Source organism: Lutjanus erythropterus, chromosome 15, assembly GCF_056507025.1.
Source record: "Lutjanus erythropterus isolate fLutEry1 chromosome 15, fLutEry1.hap2, whole genome shotgun sequence".
In the NCBI taxonomy this organism is placed as follows: Eukaryota; Metazoa; Chordata; class Actinopteri; order Lutjaniformes; family Lutjanidae; genus Lutjanus; species Lutjanus erythropterus.
Window position 1 is genome coordinate 15,059,225 of NC_139331.1, and position 20,532 is coordinate 15,079,756.

General features: G+C 41.4%; 1 protein-coding gene across 1 annotated transcript in view; it reads right to left on the reverse strand.

Moving 5' to 3' along the window:
• LOC146314177 (MAM domain-containing glycosylphosphatidylinositol anchor protein 2) overlaps nucleotides 1–20,133 on the reverse strand; it is a 254,799-nt gene extending 234,666 nt beyond the window's left edge. The window contains exon 1 of the mRNA XM_084737373.1: nucleotides 19,149–20,133. Coding sequence (XP_084593499.1) covers nucleotides 19,149–19,221 — 73 coding nt within the window. The 5' untranslated portion in view covers nucleotides 19,222–20,133. The remainder of the gene's footprint in view (nucleotides 1–19,148) is intronic.
• Nucleotides 20,134–20,532: the final 399 nt, after the last annotated feature.

Sequence of the window (20,532 nt, forward strand, 5' to 3'; positions counted from 1 at the left end):
CACAAAAATGAAATAACTTCAGTGTTCATCAGGACTGTTTTTAATATTCCAGTGCATTTTAATAATAGTGACAGTGGTCATTTTGGTCACTATGATCTTGATGTGAATTTTTCATGTCAAGTCAAACTTCAAATCTAAAGTGAATATGGCCATAGGCAAAGTTTTAGAAGTCACTTTCTTCATAATAATTTGAGAATCTATGTGTAATTTTCTTCTTTCTTATTTGACTCACGACCCAGAATACAGCCCTAAATTACACAGACAACATACACATTCATTGAGTAAATAATGGTGTTGTTCAGATCCCAAGGACTGGCACAGGAGTCCCCAAACAATCAACTATAGATTGACTATTGACCTGCAATTTCACACAATCAACCTTACCACCAGTTGAGCTAGGAGGATAAAATCCATGATGTGTCTGGCTGTTAACTCAAGAAAAAAAACTGCTGTTCTGCCTGCCTGGTTAAAATTCAAGAACGGACAGGTATAAAATCTGCTCCAAGATATGTTTTAGCAACCTTCTCAAGGTAATCACGCCAATGGAGGGTCACCAGAGAGGTCAAGCAAGCCCATTCCTCATTATTAAGATGCCTTAACTGCTCAGAGATGATGCCACTCTTTGAGACATTTGGTGCACACCCAGAACTGACGGACTAATAATATTTCGTGCCAGGGAAGAGGCAATGTAAGAGCACAGGGAAATAAAGTGAAGGGAAATGGGGGGGGAAGCAGAACTAATGAAAAGGGGCAGGAGGTCAGCCCGAGCTGTGAATGTGGCATTTAAGGAGGCCCCCTTCAGGCTTCAGTCATCTTCAGATGAAACACATCTAAGTGACATAAAAGGCGAGTAAAACTTAATTCAAAGGGTTTGTCTATGTATGCACATGCAGATACATGTGAGTTTCTGGTTCTTTCGGACACATTACATATATAAATATCATGATCAAACTTTTCTTGCTCTGGCATACATAGCTTTAACACACTTGTGAACTCACTGCATCACACACAGTATGAGAAGATATGATCAGCTGAAAATTCATTAAGGAAAAGCATCAGATTTCCTGCCAGAACGCGCACCGCACATAATACAATTTCACCATGCAACAGCAATTTTAAATCAATCAGAAGTTTGACTTGTGTTTAATATAAGTCTTTAATAAGTCTTGATTTGCTGAAGCTCATGTTACTGAAAGTATGTCACTGCAGCGATTTGATTTACCTATTCAGATGTAATTTGCAGCTGGCTAAAATGTCGTTGATGGGGCTACTGAAGTATGGGTTTACTAAGCCTACTCAAACAGAAGAACCACAAATACAAAAGGTGAACTAAGAAAAGGCAACAAAAAATTCAGGAGTGAACTGAAGCAGGAGTTTAAGTGGATAGAACATAACACATTTAAGGATATGGCGTCCTGCCGTGTGTGCCGCCAGTTACCTCAGCTGCAGCTGTTTTCCTCAAGTCTAGCTTGTTCTTCATCAGAAACAATGCTTTCAGGAAACACCAAAATCACAATGCATGGGAAAAGTGGACAACACAAGTGTCGTACTTAAGGAAGGTGGTTTAAGTTGCGTTAAGCTGCCTTTTTGGTACTTTTTTCCATATAAATTTACAAAATTGAAAAGTGTAATTTGGTCACCAGATTTAGTTATTGTGTTTGGTTTGTTGGCCTGTAGGTCCGGTGCTTAAAAATATTAGCTTCCATCCCTGCTATTACAATAAAAAAACATCTGGACATTCAAAAACAAAAGTGACTGGCTCAAAGACAGAGTCACGCAGTGAACAGCTGATGCCAGCCCGTGTTGGGGCCGGGGGAGAGCGAGGCAAAGTGAGAATTTCATTGAAGGTACAAAGCGTGGGCCGACGGTGGCGAGAGAGAAGCTCTACAAAAGGAAGCACACCTCATGCTGTGCCGACACATATAGACTGGGTCATGAGCCAGATTGAATTACTAAAACTGAAGGCCAAGGATAAGTAGGAAAGAGGAATTCACGGGAGTGCTGGAGAGGTGCCGGACACAATAAAAGTATGTAGGAAAATAGTTGTACACTTGTAGCCGCATTGCAAAAAAAAAAAAAAAAAACCTTTAATAATTTACCAAGGTTTTGACATGATATATATAAATAAACATATATATGTACTGTACGACCCTGAAGAAGACTGTCATGTCAAAACATGATAAATTATTAAAACATTTCTTTTATTGCATTGCAGCTGAGAGTTAGAGCCTGACCGATATATTCTGTTGATATTATTGGCCTGATATATCACAGATTATTATCAGTCTGTATCGGTATCAGCACATATGTTGTCCAATATAAATATGTTTTGGGTTTTTTTTCACAGAAAAAGATTAAGATTGTTTTGTGTATATCTGATTATTTTTCTTTATTCAGATTTAATACAAATATGTATTTGGCTCAGTTCGTGCTTTTTAAATATATGATTATTAAAAATACCAGTAAAAGTGTACTGTTTCAGTGCCCTGACATAATTTTAGACAGTAAAGTTTGTTGTTAAACAGTAAAATATTCTGCCTCCATTACACTCCATTATCTTTGACGACCACTTTTGAGGGGTCAATGCAAAAAATGTGTATTTCATGAACATATTACATATTCTCCACATTATATTTTGTGTAAAGAATAACAGCCAATATATCAATATCAGATTTTTTTTACTCCCTAAAATGATTATCAATCTGGTATCAATCAGTGCAACTATTTTCCTCCAAAACTGAAGGCCACAGCCTGAATGATGCATCAGACAGTGAGAAGACTATTGGCAACCCAGCAAGTGTTTTTCTCTGGACATATTTGACTGTTAACGTGGGATTGTTCTCAACAGCTGATGTGTGACCACCTCCATAAAGAAATTCCTATACAGCTCCAGTGTATAAATATAACTCCAGGTAAAAATGACTACGAAGTGCAAAGCTTTTGCTGCAGCAGCAGCCTGAATAAAGACAGGAAGTGAGACGGCAGACAATCAGAACTGGGTGAGAACTCCAACATCTGCATTAAATCTCGCTCTGAGATTTCTTTCACCACTTAGTGAAATCTCAGTGGAGAAGTGCTTTGCCTACTCCAGATAACTCTGCTTGCTTTGCCATAGGAAGCCATTAACTGACAGTACACGGCTTGAGGTTATCCCCATGGGTGTAACAGCCTCTGGGATATACTGTGTCTGGCAGAGAGATGAAGAGAGCATGACGCTAAAGAGATTAGCTGTTACATTGTGAATTTCTGTTAGAAGAATAAGGTTTTTAGAGACTATTGAGGGATACACAGAAAGCCAAATAATACAAAAAAGGGCTCAGCACACAGTTAGATATCCCTTTAAAAAGGGTAGGAGGTTTAGGAAGTGTAAAAGCTCACGTAATGACTGCATCACATGTTCACAGGCACTTTGAGGCACGTTCAGCATCCGCGATGAGTCTTGCGCAGACGGGCTGATGTGTGAATGCGGCGATAAATCACATCGCTAAATTATTATCTCAGCAAAGTATTGCCCTAGATAGATGAAAAAGCACACACGCACACAGAAAACGCGTACACATGCTCCCACACAAACTGCATGTTCATCTGTGTTGAAATTTCACAGTGCCTCTGCAGAGCCACGGCACAACTCCACAGTCTCAGGCTCCTTTTGCCAGCAGGGGAACGAGTCGATTTAGAGAGAAGACGAAGGAAAAAAACACAGCGTGGATACAGGGATGGACAGGCAGGGTGAGGAGGTACACTCTTATATACACTAAATAGAGGTGTTAAGTTGAACCATATAGGGTTCTCCAGCCTGCCCTGGCCCCATGGGGCGCCGTTTGGTCCCTGCTAGAACCTTTATAAAGGTTCCACTTGAAACCCTTTCACGGTTCTACCTAGAACCCAACATAAAAGGTTATACAACCATCTGTGAAAGGTCCCACCTTGAAACCCTTGTAAGAGGTTCTACAGAGAATCATTCTATGGTGTAATGGTTCCACCTAGAACCTTTTCTGGGGGGTTCTATACAGATCCTTTGCACCTTCTAAGGGTGCTACAGAACCCACCCAAGGTATTCTCCCAAGAACCTGTTGTCATTTAAAAGTGACATTTGGCAAATACAAGGTTAACCAGAAAACGAAAAGGGTTCTTCTGCTTGTCCCCATCGGAGAAACCTTTTTTGTAAAGGTTCAACTTGGAGTTCTTTCAGAGTTCTACCAAGAACCCAACATAAAGGGTTATATTTAGAACCATCTGTGAAAGGTTTTACCCAGAACCCCCTACAAGAGGTTCTAAAGGAGAACCCTTCTATGGTCCACCAAGAACGCTCTCAGCAGATTCTATCCAGAACTTTTACACCTTCTACAGGTGCTAACAAGAACTGACCAGGGGGTTCTACCAAGAACCTGTTGTCATTTCAAATTGTGATTTGGCAAATACAACGTTTTCACTCTAGAAATAAAAGTGCTACTCAGAAAGCAGCTCCCCACAGGAGAACTTTTTGGGTCCTGGTAGAAACTTTTATAAAAGTTTTCCATTGGAAACTGTTCAGACGGATCTGCCCGGAGCCCAACATCAATAATTATACATTGTACACTGTAGAACCAGATCCAGGGAGATCTAAAGAACTACTTTTTAGGGTTTCATCCATAACCTACTTGTCTAATGAGGGTTCCACAAAGAACCACATTGTATTCTACAGATGTGACAAAGAATTATTGAATACCATAGATCGTACACTGTGGTCATTCAATGGTTCTGCCTAGGACACAACATAAATGATTAAAACCAAAAACCCTTTGAGAAAGGTTCCAACCCCTGGAAGAAGTTCTACAGAGAATCCTTCTATGGTGTAATGGGTCAACCCAGAACCCTTTCTGGGGGTTCTATCCAGATCTTTTACACCTTCTAAGGCTGCTAACAAAAATACCACCCTGTGGGTTCTCAGAAAAAAAAAAAACACTGATATTCAGAGAGTTCCATGCATGTTGTTGAACCCATCCAGGGGGATCTAAAAGGTATTTTATAAGGGTTTCATCCAGGGATGGACAATATATTGATATTACATCATACTGTGATATAAGACTAGATCATGTGACAGCTTCTATCATAAGAGCTGTTTCTTCCTGCATTAAAGTAAAGTGAAGTTATTTTCTGAACTTATCAGACTGGTCCATTACTTCACTTAACCCACTAAGCCATTATATCCACATTACTGATGGTTATTTACTTAAAATGTCAGCATTATCTATATGAAAATGGTTCTTATTGGAACCTTTAGTCTTACAAAGAACCCTTGACGAACCCTCTCCTCAAGAACAGGTTCTTCAGAAGCAAATGGTTCTGCATAGAACCTCAGCCCTTCAGGAACCCTTTTGGAAGCGTTGTTTCTCAGTGTGTATGGATATGAAGTTGGTGGTGTTGTTACAGGGGTGTCTGTACGTGCGGCTCCCCTGCTGTCTGACTGTTTGGCGTTGGATTTGAAGCTTGAGACTACTGAAGGCGTCATTGTCAACACATTTACGTCGCCACTGTTCCTGCTTGTCAGAGGAGCTTAAGCATTTCTCGCTACAAAGATAAGTAGGGCCTCTTCCTGCAGTCGCCTCACAGCAACGAAATGGTGGTTATTTTTGAAGAGACAGTCACCCCCCCTCCACCCAAAACCTTCTACCCCCACCCCCATCGCTGCCCCCCCACCCAACAGCAATCTCATCTGCTCTCGTGCACATTTGTAAGGCTGCTGCGAGGAGCTTGCGTTTCTGCAATCACTTCACATTTGTTTCAGCGATTGATTTCCTGGCATGTGAGGGGAAGGAGAGAATGAGCGAGTGGGTAGGCAGCAAAGGAGGGAGGGAGAGGAGGGGAGGAGCGAGCAGAGGAAGGCAACAGGGAAGTCAGAGGATGTGCAATGCCAGGCTCACATACTGTCACCATGACAACAGACATCACTTCACAGGAGCAGCACTTAGGATGCCTGTGTGGGCTGAAGTGACATAGTTGAAGGTTGGCATTAGCCTCTTGTGGGTGCCACAACGCACCAATCCTCTTCTGGCTTGGTTTTTTTTTTTTTTTTTTGCTTTATTTCCTGCACAGTGCTGCTAAAAGGCTCCCTGTTGCTCTTATCAGCTACCTATTGGGACTGCTGAGTGATTTGTACTTTATGTGTGTAAATGCGGGTCCTGCCAGTTTGGCTTAACAAAGACAATCCAATTGACTGAAGTGCGTAAGAGAAGACTGGAGAAGAAGACATTCATATTCAATGAGCCCCTTTCATCATTTGCGTCACTTTGAAGCTGGCTAGCATGTATAATTCTCTGTGATTTGAAGTGATGCCAATCATGGAAATGAAAACTTGAGATACGGAAAACACACCACAGGCACTAAAAATGATCCGTCTTCGCGGCTAATCCGGCTGTTCATTAAGAAAAATCTGTAACACTTTATGAGGGTATAACAATTGATGTGTTTCAACACAAAAGCAATGCATGACTCATCAAGATGTAATGCATGTATTCACAGGTTATATAATACTGGCTTCATATTAATAAATCATAGAGTTTATGTAAGGATTTAACACCTTATGAATCATCAAATTACAAACTGAATTTTAACACACAGTTAAAGGGACTGTTCACCCCTAAATTAAAAAAAAAAAAAAAAACTATACATATTTTTCTTCTTACCTGTTGTGCTTTTTATCCATCTAGATTGTTTTGATGTGAGCTGCAGCATTTTGGAGAGATCAGCCATAGAGATGTCTGCTGTTTTCTTTCTAGTAGAAAGAATCTAGAAATAGATTCTGGTAGATTCTTCGATCACTGTGAAGCAGAATTCACCAAGCGTCGGATTGTTCACCCACTAACAGGGAACGTGAGGTGGGTTTAGACCGTCGTGAGACAGGTTAGTTTTACCCTACTGAGGATGTGTTGTTGCAATAGTAATCTATTTTCTTTCTAGTAGAAAGAAAACAGGGTCGCACTTTATTTCACAGTACACACATAAGACGTAGCAAGCTGTACTTTGTGTTAAATAAGACAAACACTAGAACTAAAATGTTCTTTTTTTTTAGAAAGAATTAGACTTTATAAGAAGGTAATCAGTGACACATTACAACAGAAGTGTAAACTAAAGTGTACTGTGTGTGTTGTTTTCCAAAGTTAGGCCCTTATTAGACTTACTTAGAGGGTAAGTGTCTAACAGTACAAAACAATACACAATACACACAAATACACTTTAGTTTACAGTTCTGTCATAATGTTTCCCTAATTACCCTATAATAAAGTTTATTAAGGGTCTAACAGTGGGGAATAATCCACTTTATTTTAGAGTACAGTTCTGTTGTAATTTGCCCTCTAAGAGAGTATAATAAGGTTCTAATAATACTGTCTAATATTCATACTGTCTAAAATACATATATTCATATTATGGTGTAGTCATTATCTAATTTAATACAAAGTACAGCTTGTTACATCGTGTTAGTGTATTGTAAAATAAAGTCTCACTGAAAGAAGCTCTGGTAAATTATACCATAGAAAGAAAGTAGTGATGATTTGTAATGATTCCTGGAAAGAGTCATTACCATTGAGTTTTTCTTTTTTTTTTTTTTTTTTTTTTTCACTTTGAGCACCACAAGCCGAGTGCAATTGATTTCCACTATACTCCAGAGAGGGCAGACATCTCTACAGCCGGTAGTTCCAAAACTTGGCAACTTGCACCAAAACAATCTAGGTGGATAAATAGCACTACAAGCAAGGGGGGAAAATGTGTACTTTTGATTTTGGGGTGAAGTGTCCCTTTAAGTCATACATTAATTAGCATACCATTATATTAGCTGTAAACCAGGTAAAAGGATATGAACCTCACTCACTGTCAGCCTCTACAAGCATACATGCACCTGTTTCTTCTCTTTGTGCACAAATTATACACCTGGCTAAAGGGATTTTGCTCTGCTCTTATCAGCATGCAGCACGTACGACTGCACGCCTCGCTCTCTGCATCTGCTTTGTCCGTTCACATACAGTATAAAGTATTTATGAGCTGGCCAAACTCTAATGCATGTAAGAGGCATGACGGCATAATGAAAGCATGAGCGTCTGTTAGATCCAGTAAGTGGCATTTGAGTGAATATATGATGAGATGTTAATGAATGCATGATTTAACAGCGAGTTAATGGTAAATGGCAAATTGAGCAGAAAATGTAAAACTCTGAAACTGAAATGAAAAGCAAGAGCTCTGGCTCATATGAGGGGAACATACCTAAAAGCATAATCTGTAACATTTCTGCCTTAAAATGTCTAAAAACAGCAGGATTTATGTTATATAATGTTTTGAGTTGAGGACTTACATTATCTAAAATTGTTCCAATAATGTTCAAACGCAGAAAAACCTGCAAGTTGCATTTCCAAACAACACCAGACACCAGACGGCACATCCGAGAGTGAGGAAAGTAAGTCAGCAAACTAGCTAGGTAGCCACTCCGTTGTCTGTATTGCTCACTTGTGATGAAGCATGATTATTTATTGCTGTTTCCTGAAAATTCTGTTTGAAAAAGAAAGCAACAACTTGTTTTTGGTCAATCACACAAAGGTGCGTGCATTTAGTGGCATAACGTAACCAGGTACATTTAACCAAATACTCTACAGTTTTGAGGTGCTTGTACTTTCCAGTATTTCAATTGTGTTCTGTTTTGCACTTCTAGTTTACTACAATTTGGAGGGAAACATTGTACTTTTTCCTTCACAACATTGATCTGGCAGCTGTAGCTTATTGTTAGTTTGATCATTAAAGGCTGTGCACACCCACACAGGTGTTTTCAATTACTCTAATTAGAACTCGCCCGGTGCACTGGGTTTCACCAAACTTTAACAAAAAATGATCAGCAGGGTACGTTGCCCCGCCCCAAAGGTAGTGAGCAAGTGAGTGAGGGGGCTGTCAATCAAACTCAGTCTGTCTGTCCTGTGGTCTAATCAGGGAACATAAGTGAAAACGCCTGTGTGGATGGACTGTGAGGGTGCTGAGGGTGCATACATATTTATTATTTTATAAAATATGATGCATTGTTTTTGGTTAAAGGCATAATCTGCAACATTTTCTGAAAAAAAAAAAAAAACAACATAGCAAAGTCATTTTTAATTTAATGCAAACAAGCGGCACTTTTTCACCTGTTCTTAAGAAAACTGAGACTAATTTGAATAATAAGATGCAATGTTCCTTAAATAGTGTCATATAAGAGTCAGAGTAAACTCTCAGTTGATATTAAATACCACCTGTTGACTACGCTCTACATGCCATATGCTAATGTTATGGCTGTGAACATGAGCAGCTGATGACATTTTATAAACATATTTTGTGACTTTTTTTAAATTTATCATGATAGTATGCAGTGATCACTTCTGTTTCATCGTTCAACCACAATAATAATGAATGTTATATGAATGTTGAACTTAGCCCGTCCATCATCCTTAGGAAAAGCTTAGGTTACTATATTGCCGGCTAATGTTCCTACAAATGATGAGAATAAAAGCCAACAACAACATGATATTTCAGCTCTACAGCTGTTTTTATGGTCTTTATTTTCTCATGAGAATGGCAACAGAGGCAGCAATGGTATGGGAAAGACGCACAAGGCAGTCTTATCCCGAGGATCTACATTCGCTATTAGTCTTACCACAACTGCACCAGCAGTTTGGCCTCTCAAAGGAAGATATTGTAGCTTTAATTTATTGCAGTTGGACCATGAGTCTGTCAACATGAGGAAATTAACGCTATTATAAGAAATGAAAACACTACAGATAAAAGCCTTGGTGCTGTACAAGGTAATATTAGCTGGACCAAGGTTGACATTTAAGATTTAAATCTTGTTTTTAATGATCCAGATGATGAACGGCCACTTCATTACAATGTCAGCAGACAAAGGGAAAAAATATCGTTTCTGGTTCAGTGCGCGCCTTCGCTGCAGGTTAGAGGCCACACCAGACTTCATTACAAGCGCAGAATTACTTCTGATTCTAAATAAACCGGGGCAAGTCATGCACCAGAACAGGACTTAATGAATGAATGACTACAAGATCATTAGCAGCAGCTTTCCTGTCCTCAGCACTGTACAGAGCAGGACAAGTAGCTCAGGGTTTGGGGATGTGGGCTTAACAGTTGAAGCAGCCAGCCAGGTTACAATAAGCTTCTTTGGTCGGCGGTGGGGATTTGGCCTTGAATGATCCAGAGGTAAATTGTGTTCCTGAACTCATCCAAATCCTCACAGTAGAAGGAAGAAAGTATTACGGCTGTTCATGATGTGTGCAAAGTAGCCAAAGCAACATTACACTTTGTTTTTTTTTTTATGTTTTGAACACAAATAATCAAGAAAAATATTACACTCAGTGAGCATCCACACTGACAAATATATTCCAGTCATCACAGCTGTGCATGACTCTATCTTTGCTTTGAACTATGCATTAGAGAAAAGGAATGGAATTGCTTATTTTCTGTGCAGAGGACATTGCTGTAGTTGACAATGCTGTAAAAATCCCAGCTACAACCCCAACGCTCACAGCTCCATTTTCCATTTTCGCCTACTGCCAAACTACACACGGCTACATCTTTCAAAAAAAAGCTAGAGGGGCAGAGAGAGGGCAAAACTGAGAGTGGCATCCTTCCAGCGGAGAGTGTCACCCCACAGCGTGCGCGCACACACACACACGCACACACACACCTTGCATAAACACAGGCAACCTGACCTTTTCGCTTCATAGATAAACACAAAGTCACACAGATTAAATTAAGGTGGTGCTTCACTGATTTTACACACATAATTGTGAAAAGAGTTCTATCATTTCTTCTGTGGCTGTCAAAGATCTTTATAACGTCTGAGAAGATAACCCGGATGATGTCCTAGTGATGTCATCTGGATTATGTCAGCTTTGACTTGGAGATTAAAAAATTATAATAGAGATACTGCATTACAAACTGAGAGAAATAATTTTGAAAGATGTGGGCATGTATAAGGTGAATGATGGGGAATGTAGGATCCAGTGTTTTTTGGATCTTGCAACAATCCTGCAATTTTGTAGCCTGGCATTGCTTGACGAATGTGAATTTGTGTGGAACTTCTCATTTTATTTTCTATTTCCAAGGGGTGTTAACGACATATATAGGCCAAAATGCCAAACACAACTGGGGATGGACGGTACAAATGGTATAGAAAGTACACATATAGTATAGCAAATAGTATAGAAAGGATGGTATGAATTTGACCTGCAATATATATTTTGGCTATGCCATTATACTGTCCAGAGTAGACAAGCCCTCACTTTTCTTGACCAGAAAAGACAACAAGCACTTAAAAACAATCCACAAATTATATCAGATGACAGTGGTCACAAGGGGTAGTAATGCCTGATATACTTGAGAAAACTGTAATTTTTTTTTTTCATTTATTATCCCAGTTTTGCACGTTAAATGCTCTTAAAATACTCTGTACTGTGTGAAATATGGCAGTACTACAGTTGTAGTCATAGCTGCTTTCCAGGTGCACTGCTATAGAAGTGCAGAACACTACAGCTTAACAGAGTATGTTTCTAAAAGGTAACAGACAGAGAGGTAACAGGACAGTAACAGACTTTTGATCCATATTTGATTAGCACTGCCTAGTTTGACAGTCTGATCTGAGTTTTGTGAACGACCAAAGGTGTTTTGCTGGATGGACCTGTTGACTGGACGCCATTGGACAGACCTACAACCAGTCAGAGCTTCAAAATGTGTGATACATGACTTTTCAAATCTGGACCAGTGATGCTCCTCTGTCAATTATCATCGCATAGTACCGGCCCAGTATTAAATAAACAGTCGTTCTTGGTCCAACTGGATCCAAGGTCAGTGGAATTCTGTCTGAGTGGAAGGGGGTCAGACGTATCCGCCAGAGCAAACATCAGGTCAGCAGATTCGTCAGGATTTTGGCCATTTTCAAAAAATCAGTCACTCACAAGTCCCCCAGTTTTATGGAAGTGCCTTGTTGATTTGGTGGAGTACCCCTTTAATTCCAACTCTGAGAGACTGTGACGTCCGGATTCCGAAAAGCAGCTGTTTCACCTTAATCGCATTGTATCGGGAGTATTAAAGTAACACTGTCAAAGATTATCCGCTGAATACTGAGCACAGCAGGAGTGCTTCCGACTTTAAGTTCAAACATTGTCTCTGCGGTGTATATTCAGTGCCAGTCTCAGAGGACTCGGCCCAAAGAGAACTGACATTCGGTATGATTAAGTTGGTGCTATCTGAAACCCCACCCAGGGGTATGTAGTAATCCCCAATGTGCACCTCACACTGTTCTACTGCAACGAATTACTCCTTCTGTGCTGTGCCCAGCTGTATATCCTCATTTACTTTTGATTGAAGCGCATATACTGTAGACATCCATCCGCTGTTCTGTCCCCTGGGGTAATGGAGGGAGAGACAGGCAGAGGAGAGAGACAGGCAGGGAGATAGGGACTGAGAGTGGGAGGGAGGAGAAGAGATAGAGTTATCCGCGGTCTCATTACGGTGGGAAATGTGAGGGTCCCGATCCAAGGGAATGATGAAGGACTCTGTGGAGGAGGCCTCTGAGAACCAACAAAGACGGCTTTAGTTTCACTGGCAGAATGCATTTGCATAGCTTAGAAGCCAAAGCGTCTGAACCGGGGCTCATGAAAAGAAACCCCAGCAATTGGTTGGACTTCAATGCAAACGAGAGGGAGCGAGAGACAGAACGGGGGAGAGACGGAGAGAGAGGGAGAAGTGGGATGGGAGAAAAAGCAGTAGGAACTTTTTCTCTTCAGCAGCATAACACAAAACGAGATCAGGAACATCTGCACATCCCATGGAGGTTGTCGCTGACTGACTTTGATGCAAAGAGAACATACTGAAGGCGGTACATCTCCAGATAAAGTAACAAGCAGAAAAACACTTCCATGCTATCATAAGAGTCATGTTCTATTGAAGTCGTTTGATATTATTATTTAGTGCAGTTTGGTTGCAGCAACATTAGAGATAAATGCCTACTGAGAATATGTAGAAGGTTTGTTGGTGCTTCCATTTACTGTGAAGGAAGAGCAGCTACTAGGGTTGTGACAAAGCAACATTTTCCCGCCAAGTTGGCAGTCTACCGCAGCTGTCTTAATAATTGTGTTTTATTGGACTTTATTGAAGCACACTGTCATAACAGCGGTGTAGCTGAGTGAAAGCGAGCAGCAGACTGAGAGTGATGGTGATGCCCACTAGGGAGTAGAAAGTTGTCCATCTGGCAGTAAATGTACAGTACAAGTTACAGTGTGTCAGTTAATAAAGGCTGCAGCTTCTCATAACCAAGAAAAGTCTCATCTGTTGTTTTCCAACTGCTGGAGAAGTGAAGGAGGTTAGCCCCAAAGCAAGCTAAGCAGGAAAGGCTAATGTTAAGCTAGCGCTAACTAATGTTAGCATGCTGTTAGCCACCCACTGGCAATTCCTAGACCAATCAGAGGCTGTGTCTGTGTCTTTGATACTGGTTCCTGAACAATACTTTTTTTAATGTCAGTTTTATAAAATCCATTTTAACAAAAACAGAATTATATTACACATCACGGTACAAATAGTGACTTTAAAGGCAGAAGGTGTTTTAATATCTGTGAGCAGCTGGAGAAACTGTTTTTGTTCCGAGCACCTCACTCAACCTAGATATCAGGACTTAAGTGAAGAAACTGATGGAATACCTGCACAGTCTTGGACTATATAAAAAAACATAAATCATTGCCAAAACTCCTTAGGTATCGAAATCTGGTATTGAATGGGAAGCAATTTTTCATTACTCAGTAGTATTGAAGCAATTCAATTGGTACCATAAAAGTATCAAAGCTCTATGGTATTCCTGACTAGTCACGCGTGTGACAGCACTAGTCCATATATGTATTATTAGACCCGTGTGCTGATCTCAACATGAGGTTGACCCTTCAAAATAAAATTTGCAGTGACGACCTGACACATGACACATGACCTGATTATTGCTGTAATGTGGTGATCATCACAGCCAAAGCAGCCATTGGCCTATTGGAGTTCTGGTGAACAATGTGGAGATGAACAGAAGTCTAGATAATAGAGCAATCTCCTGGAGAAGGGTGAGGGTGTGTGTGTGTGTGTGTGTGTGTGTGTGTGGTGATGAGAAAAGAGAGACACACACCAAGGAGGGAAAAAAGAGGGAAAGATAAGGAGAGCAGGAGAGAGAAAGAGTGGAGCAGCAGATGTTGTACTTTAGTGGTGTCTCTCTTTTTCCCTCTGTGGCCTGGAGTCATGGAGGGATGACTAGCCTTCATCAATCCTCTTTAATGACTCTGGCAGCACCACTTAACGCACTGGTATGTGATTTCTTCATTACTAGATCATGATTCCACCATTGAGTCGGCAGCAATGACATATACCAATGCTCGGGGATAAAAATAATCGTCGAAAGTCTCATTTTTGCGAACTGTCTCATCCGTCTGCACTCAAATCAATTTGGAAATCTTGGACGGAAAATGATGGCTGATGCTTTGGACGCCACACAAGAGAGATGTTGGGATCTGGTGGTAAAAATACTAGATACGATATGACCAAAGAATTCTGGCCTTGCCCTCTATAAAGCCTTATGAAACTCTTCCACTTCAAAGTTACTGCCACCATTATGAGTTATCCTCTCACAGTTCTCATTTTATTCAGTCACACACCCACTGCCTTTCACCTGTGGTGCACAATACTCCATTTCACTGGCCTCCCTCCTTCATGTGTCAAAACCTTCAGCGACTACATTGGGAAGCAACACAGCATGCATGCTAATGTTTTGCCACTCTCAATAATAAATGTTGACTTTTGAACCTTTTCAAGACATTGTCATACAGACCACCTCCCTGGAGATGTGGAGAATGCTTTAAACATGAAGCACGGGCATGAAGGCCAGTGGCTCCTCCTCATGATATAAAGGCTCCATATATGTCTACTTATCTATTTCCAAAACCAAAGGTAACCAAAGGCACACAGATCTTCAGAAAGAAAAAGCCATTGACAGCAGACACAGTGCTGCCCCCCCCCCCCCCAACAACCACATTTGGCACTACTGGGGTCGCCATCTTGACAATTTTGCAACCAGAGTATGCGCAGTCCCATGAAGAGTATGGAGCTGGTGGGGGATGTGCTGTGACTTGGACAGTGCTTGGTTTTGTCTCGTCTGTTCAGAAGGAAATAACGGCGGCCTGCCTGGTCACAATCTTTCTGGAATTACAACTAAACAGATCAGCACTGCCTAGTTTGACAGTTTGAGCTCCGGGATGCACAAAAAATGTTTACTGATGTCATGCATCAAGTGAGAAGTGGGGTCATTCTGCCATAAGGATACATACGGTCATACTAGCGGAGTCGCCCCCTGCTGGCTATTAGAAAGAAAGTGGGTTCAAGGCACTTCGGTATTGCTTCACTTTACAGACCCAGAAGCTCCATCCACTAATTCTTCTGTCTATGGGAAAAATTGAAGTAATCTAAATTTCACCAGTTTATTCTGGCCATGTCAACATGCTAAACATTTCAGCCTAGTGCCCCTCAACAGATTCCACCTACCTACTAGGGCGATGTGATAAAATTTTCCAGCCGGCCATCGTCAGCCCAGCAATCAATGATCGCCGTTATATAAGTGTGTGTGTCTCCGTCAGTCCCCACCCCTGTTTCGGTTGGGAGATGTGTGCAAACCGTGAGTTTGCCACGTCACATTTGCTACGTCCAACAAATAAACAACATAAGCTCACAAAATGTCAAGAAAGCAAATATTCCTACACCTATTTTCCTTGCTGAACAGAAAAATACAGCAGTACACCTTCGGAATCCAAGTTTCTCTCTTTTACCAAATTAAGAAGAGTTTAATTGCGTAAAATACACTTTATTCAAACTCACCAAATTCAATCACCAACTCTATCTATCTATCTATCTATCTATCTATCTATCTATCTATCTATCCATCCATCCATCCATCCATCCATCCATCCATCCATCCATCCATGCCTTTTTCCTGTTGCAATTCCAAACTATGCAGCAGCAGCAGCAGGACATATTTAAATCCTCAGTAAAACACACTTACTGTAGAATAGGTGAAACACTGTACTGATGGGAGAAAATGGGGGTGACTGTGCTCAAGGGAGTTTTCAGGCTGCACAACATACAAGCACAAACACAAGACAGATAAATCCTCAAACAATTCCATCTGCTACATGTCCCTGTCTCTTTCACTACTGCTGCTGCAGGCCTACTTGTCCACACATACCTCTGTTGCAACACCACATATCGAGCATTATGGGATATGATTCCTTCTAATGAGCGTGCATCTTCATCTGCACGCCAACTCTGTAGCGTGGACAGCGCGCTCGCACCAAGAATTCTGCAGCTTTGATCTGACATTCATGTGATCGGTTTTGATGCTTAACGTCATGCCTGTCTCCCCTGAATACATGTGCTTCATTGGAGAGACCAATTTAGCAGATAAGGATATCGACAATGATGCCTTGAGACATCAGTGTTTGATGAAGGGTTATGCCTCCGGGCTCAATACATAACCAAAAGAATTTGCTTATTACAAACACCAACAACGCCTATGTAGGAATCTTACATCATCTAGAGAGTGCTGAGAAGTTTAAGACTGCAACTAACAATTATTTTTACAATGAATCAGCTAATTGTTTCTCTAAAATGTCAAAACACGGTGAAATCTTCAAATTGCTTCTTTTGTCCAACCAACAGTTCAAAGCCCAAAGCCTCTTCATTTGTTGTCATAACTGACGAAGTAAAGCAACAAATCCTTAACATTTAAGAAGCCAAAACCAGCAAATGTTTGACATTTGAGAAAAATGACTGAAATGATTAATCAACAATCAAAATAGTTGCCAACTAATTTCCTTTCAATCAACTAATTAATTAATTGACTAATCAACTTTGCTGCTTTTCTTTGTCATTCATATTACTAAATGAAGAGTCTTGGGGTTTTGAACTATTGGTTTGATAAAGGACGTAATTTGAAGATGTCACTGTGGGCTCTGATAAATAGTGACGAGCATTTTTCACATTCTTTTTAACATTTAATCCCAGTGAGAAACAATCGTGATTTCAATATTGATGTCTAATTGGAAACTGGTTGATATTCAACATCTAAGACTTCTTTTCTCGCTCTTTTCAACCAGCTAAAACACTAATTTGTTTAATGATTCTAATCTTTTGTTTAGCTGTAGGTTGAACAAAAACACGTACATAGAAATCTTACATCACCAAGAGAGTGCTAAGAGGTTTAGGGCTGCAACTAATGATTATTTTCAACATCAATTAATCTGCCCATTACTTTTAAGATAATCAATTGATATTTTAGTCTATAAATTATCAGAAAATGGTGAAAACTTTCATCACAATTATCAAGAGCCCAAAGTCTTCAAATTGCTTCTTTTGTCCAACTAACAGTCCAAAACCCAAAGACGTGGCACGACTCTCCAAATCCCTGTTTCGATTTTCAACTTTCAATTTTAAGGTCTATACAATTTTTCAACATATTTTGTTTTAGTTAAACTATCACGTCTTCGTAAAGACCAACAGATTATTGGTTCTAGGCCATCATTTATATTTTAAAATTCTTCTTTCAAAAGATTATCTATATGGTATCAAGTGTGATATAATGGTCAGTAAGCTACATTGTGTCCTCTTGGAAGTGAAAAAACTGTCAGAATTGCGACTTTGATCTAATTTCCCTCATTTTGATCGATGTCCAATTTAATATTGATTGCGGCACTCCAATCATTTACTCTCACAAACTACAAAGGAAAGCAGCAGATCTTTACATTGAAGAAGCTGGAACCAGCAAATGTTTGACATTTTTGCTTGAAAAACAATTAATCACTAAACAAAACAGTTGGTAACTTATTTTCTTTTGACCAATCAATTAATCAATTAATTGTTGCAGATCAAGAGAGGTTTGAGGATTACAGAAAATCAGTAAGTGCTTGCTTTGCATTTTTAGTTGCGTTTTACTCTGAAATGTCTTAGCAACAGGTGCTAGAGGGCGAAATGTGGTATTATAAGTAACTGTCCACATATATGAGCAGTCATGCTACAACTGCCTTGACATGTGCTGTGATTGATTATCTTATTCACCCTCCTCCCTCTAGAGCAAAAGAATAGATAAAATCCTGGTGCATCATTGGTCAGGTGCAGCACCATGACTGTTCCTGTCATGCTCAGAGTAACCTTTCATTGCTACATCATCTCTGCACACACACACACACACACACACACACACACGGTGACAAAAGATCTATTTTAGTGCTTAGCAACACCATATTCCACATCTGTACTTGACCTCTCGCTCTCCCTGCACAACCTCTTGCTGTGGTCAGAGCCACTGTCACTGCCGACAGGTCAGGGCTGTACACCTCAAGGTTTCCTGTGTCCCAGTGTTAGTGCACATGAATCATTATTTCCCCCCCCCAACAGTATTTCTGCTGATGCTGGCGCTGCCGCTTCTGCGAGGATGACGATTCATATGAGACATCATCTGTGCCACTGGTTGCACAAGCAGACAGAATTGTGTGCTCGTTGTGGAGTGTGTGCATGGGAGGTAGAGACAGAGAGAGATCCAGACAGACAGACATGAGGAAGAGGCAGGCAGATGGATCCACCACAACGCACATGAGAACAAGTCATGACTGTGCATACTAAATGCCACACATTACAGTCCTTATGGGCACAGTCAAACATACATGTGGCCTAATGTGAGACAAGCGACCTTTTGAAGGATAATTAACAGATTGCATGTATGTGAGGTGACAGATCAGCATAAAATCTAGCAGGTTCCACTGTAACCATCTCTGACTCTCCAAACACTAAATTTAGCCTGCTCACCGACCATCATGAGTGATGGATTGGATGAGATGCATGATTGGCTACACACACGTATTTGCTGTATAACCTCAACATTTGGAGCCTCTCACTCAAACATGACATTCACACCCGCTTTGGCACCCTAAAAGAACGAGTTGATGTTGTTTTTTCTTCATATTCAGAAACCTTGAGGGTGTATAAGAGGGAATAAGTGGCGATTTATGAGCGACCACTGTTTTTACAAGGTCATGATCACGTTTCAGCAGGAAATACATGCATCCACTCACCGTACACTCCTTGGCAACGGATGCCCTCCACGATGAGCGCCAGCAGCCCCAAAACACAGATAATTAGATCCATCCTTTCACGTTAATCTCTGCATATCCAGCTCTCAATGGCAAGAAGTCCTTTCTTTCCGCGGCGGTGTGACTGCTGAGGTGCATATAGAAAACACAGCAGCCGTCGATTAATTTAGTCTCAGTATGTCGCTGTGAAGGTATTTAAGCCCGCAGGAGCAGGAGGCGAACGCACTCAGGTGGTGGTGCTTTGGATGTCCACTGCTGCTGCCGCTGCCATGGAGTGGAAACGCGGAGGATGCGGGGAGTGGGCTGCCGAAAGCCCGGCCTTAGAGCGAACAGAGACCTCTCTTCGACTCCAGGTAGGGAAAACAGAGTGGCCCTGGATTTTTTACGAAAGACCCCCGAGGCGCTGATCCGACGGGGCGCGCTGCTGCTGTCGACTGGAGGCGGACGGAGGCTCGGTACCCGCGGACATAGCTCCTCAAATCCAGCTGTGGTTCACGGCTCGCTCCGCCGCTGCTGCTGCATGCTGTCAAACGGAGGCATCACCTGAAGAAAACACACACACTCTTGTCAAATTCTCACTGCTTTCCACCTTTAAGTCGTTCCTCTGCCGCTCACACAGTCACATCACGACTGCGCCCCGACGCCGCGCCTCGACTCATCTCTCCCGGCGGCGGTGACAAGCGGAGGGAGGGTTCGTCCGCAGCTCCTCGGCGATGCCTGCTGTTGTCTCCAGCGTTATTATTGAGAGCACTTTCTAATGAATGTACGCGACGCTGGGAGCCGGATGTGCCCGCCGCCGTGGATGGAGCCAGTTGAGCATCAGTCACGTTGCGCAATACGTGCTACGGAGACCGAGTGGCACCGCAACCGGTCTGTGGCTACGTCAAGAGGTGCGTGGCTTCCAGCGCTCATCTGTATGGGAGGCTTCGCTCAGCGTCAGGAAAGGCAGGAGAGAGGCGCAGCTGCTGGATGCTGCTGGGAGAGAGGAGAGAGAGGAGGAGGAGGAGGATGAGGAGGAGGAGGAGGAGGAGGAGAGATTGGACTATTGGAATTCAGGAGATCGAGCTTTGACAGACCTTCACAATCAACACTCAACACACAGTCTATCCTCCTGTCTGCTCATGTTTCTCCATCACTCCTTTATCAGACAGGCAGGATGAGATGCTGTCTGTCATGTAGCATTCATCTGCTACATCACATTTCTTTGGCTCGATCTAGAGAGATGTCTGTCCAAGCACACACACTAGGGCTGTGACTAACGATTATTTTCACTGTCGATTATTTCCTCGATCAGTCGATTAGTTTGTTTGGCCTACAAAATCAGAAGATGGTGAAAAACGTTCATCAAGACGGCCTCATGTGTCTC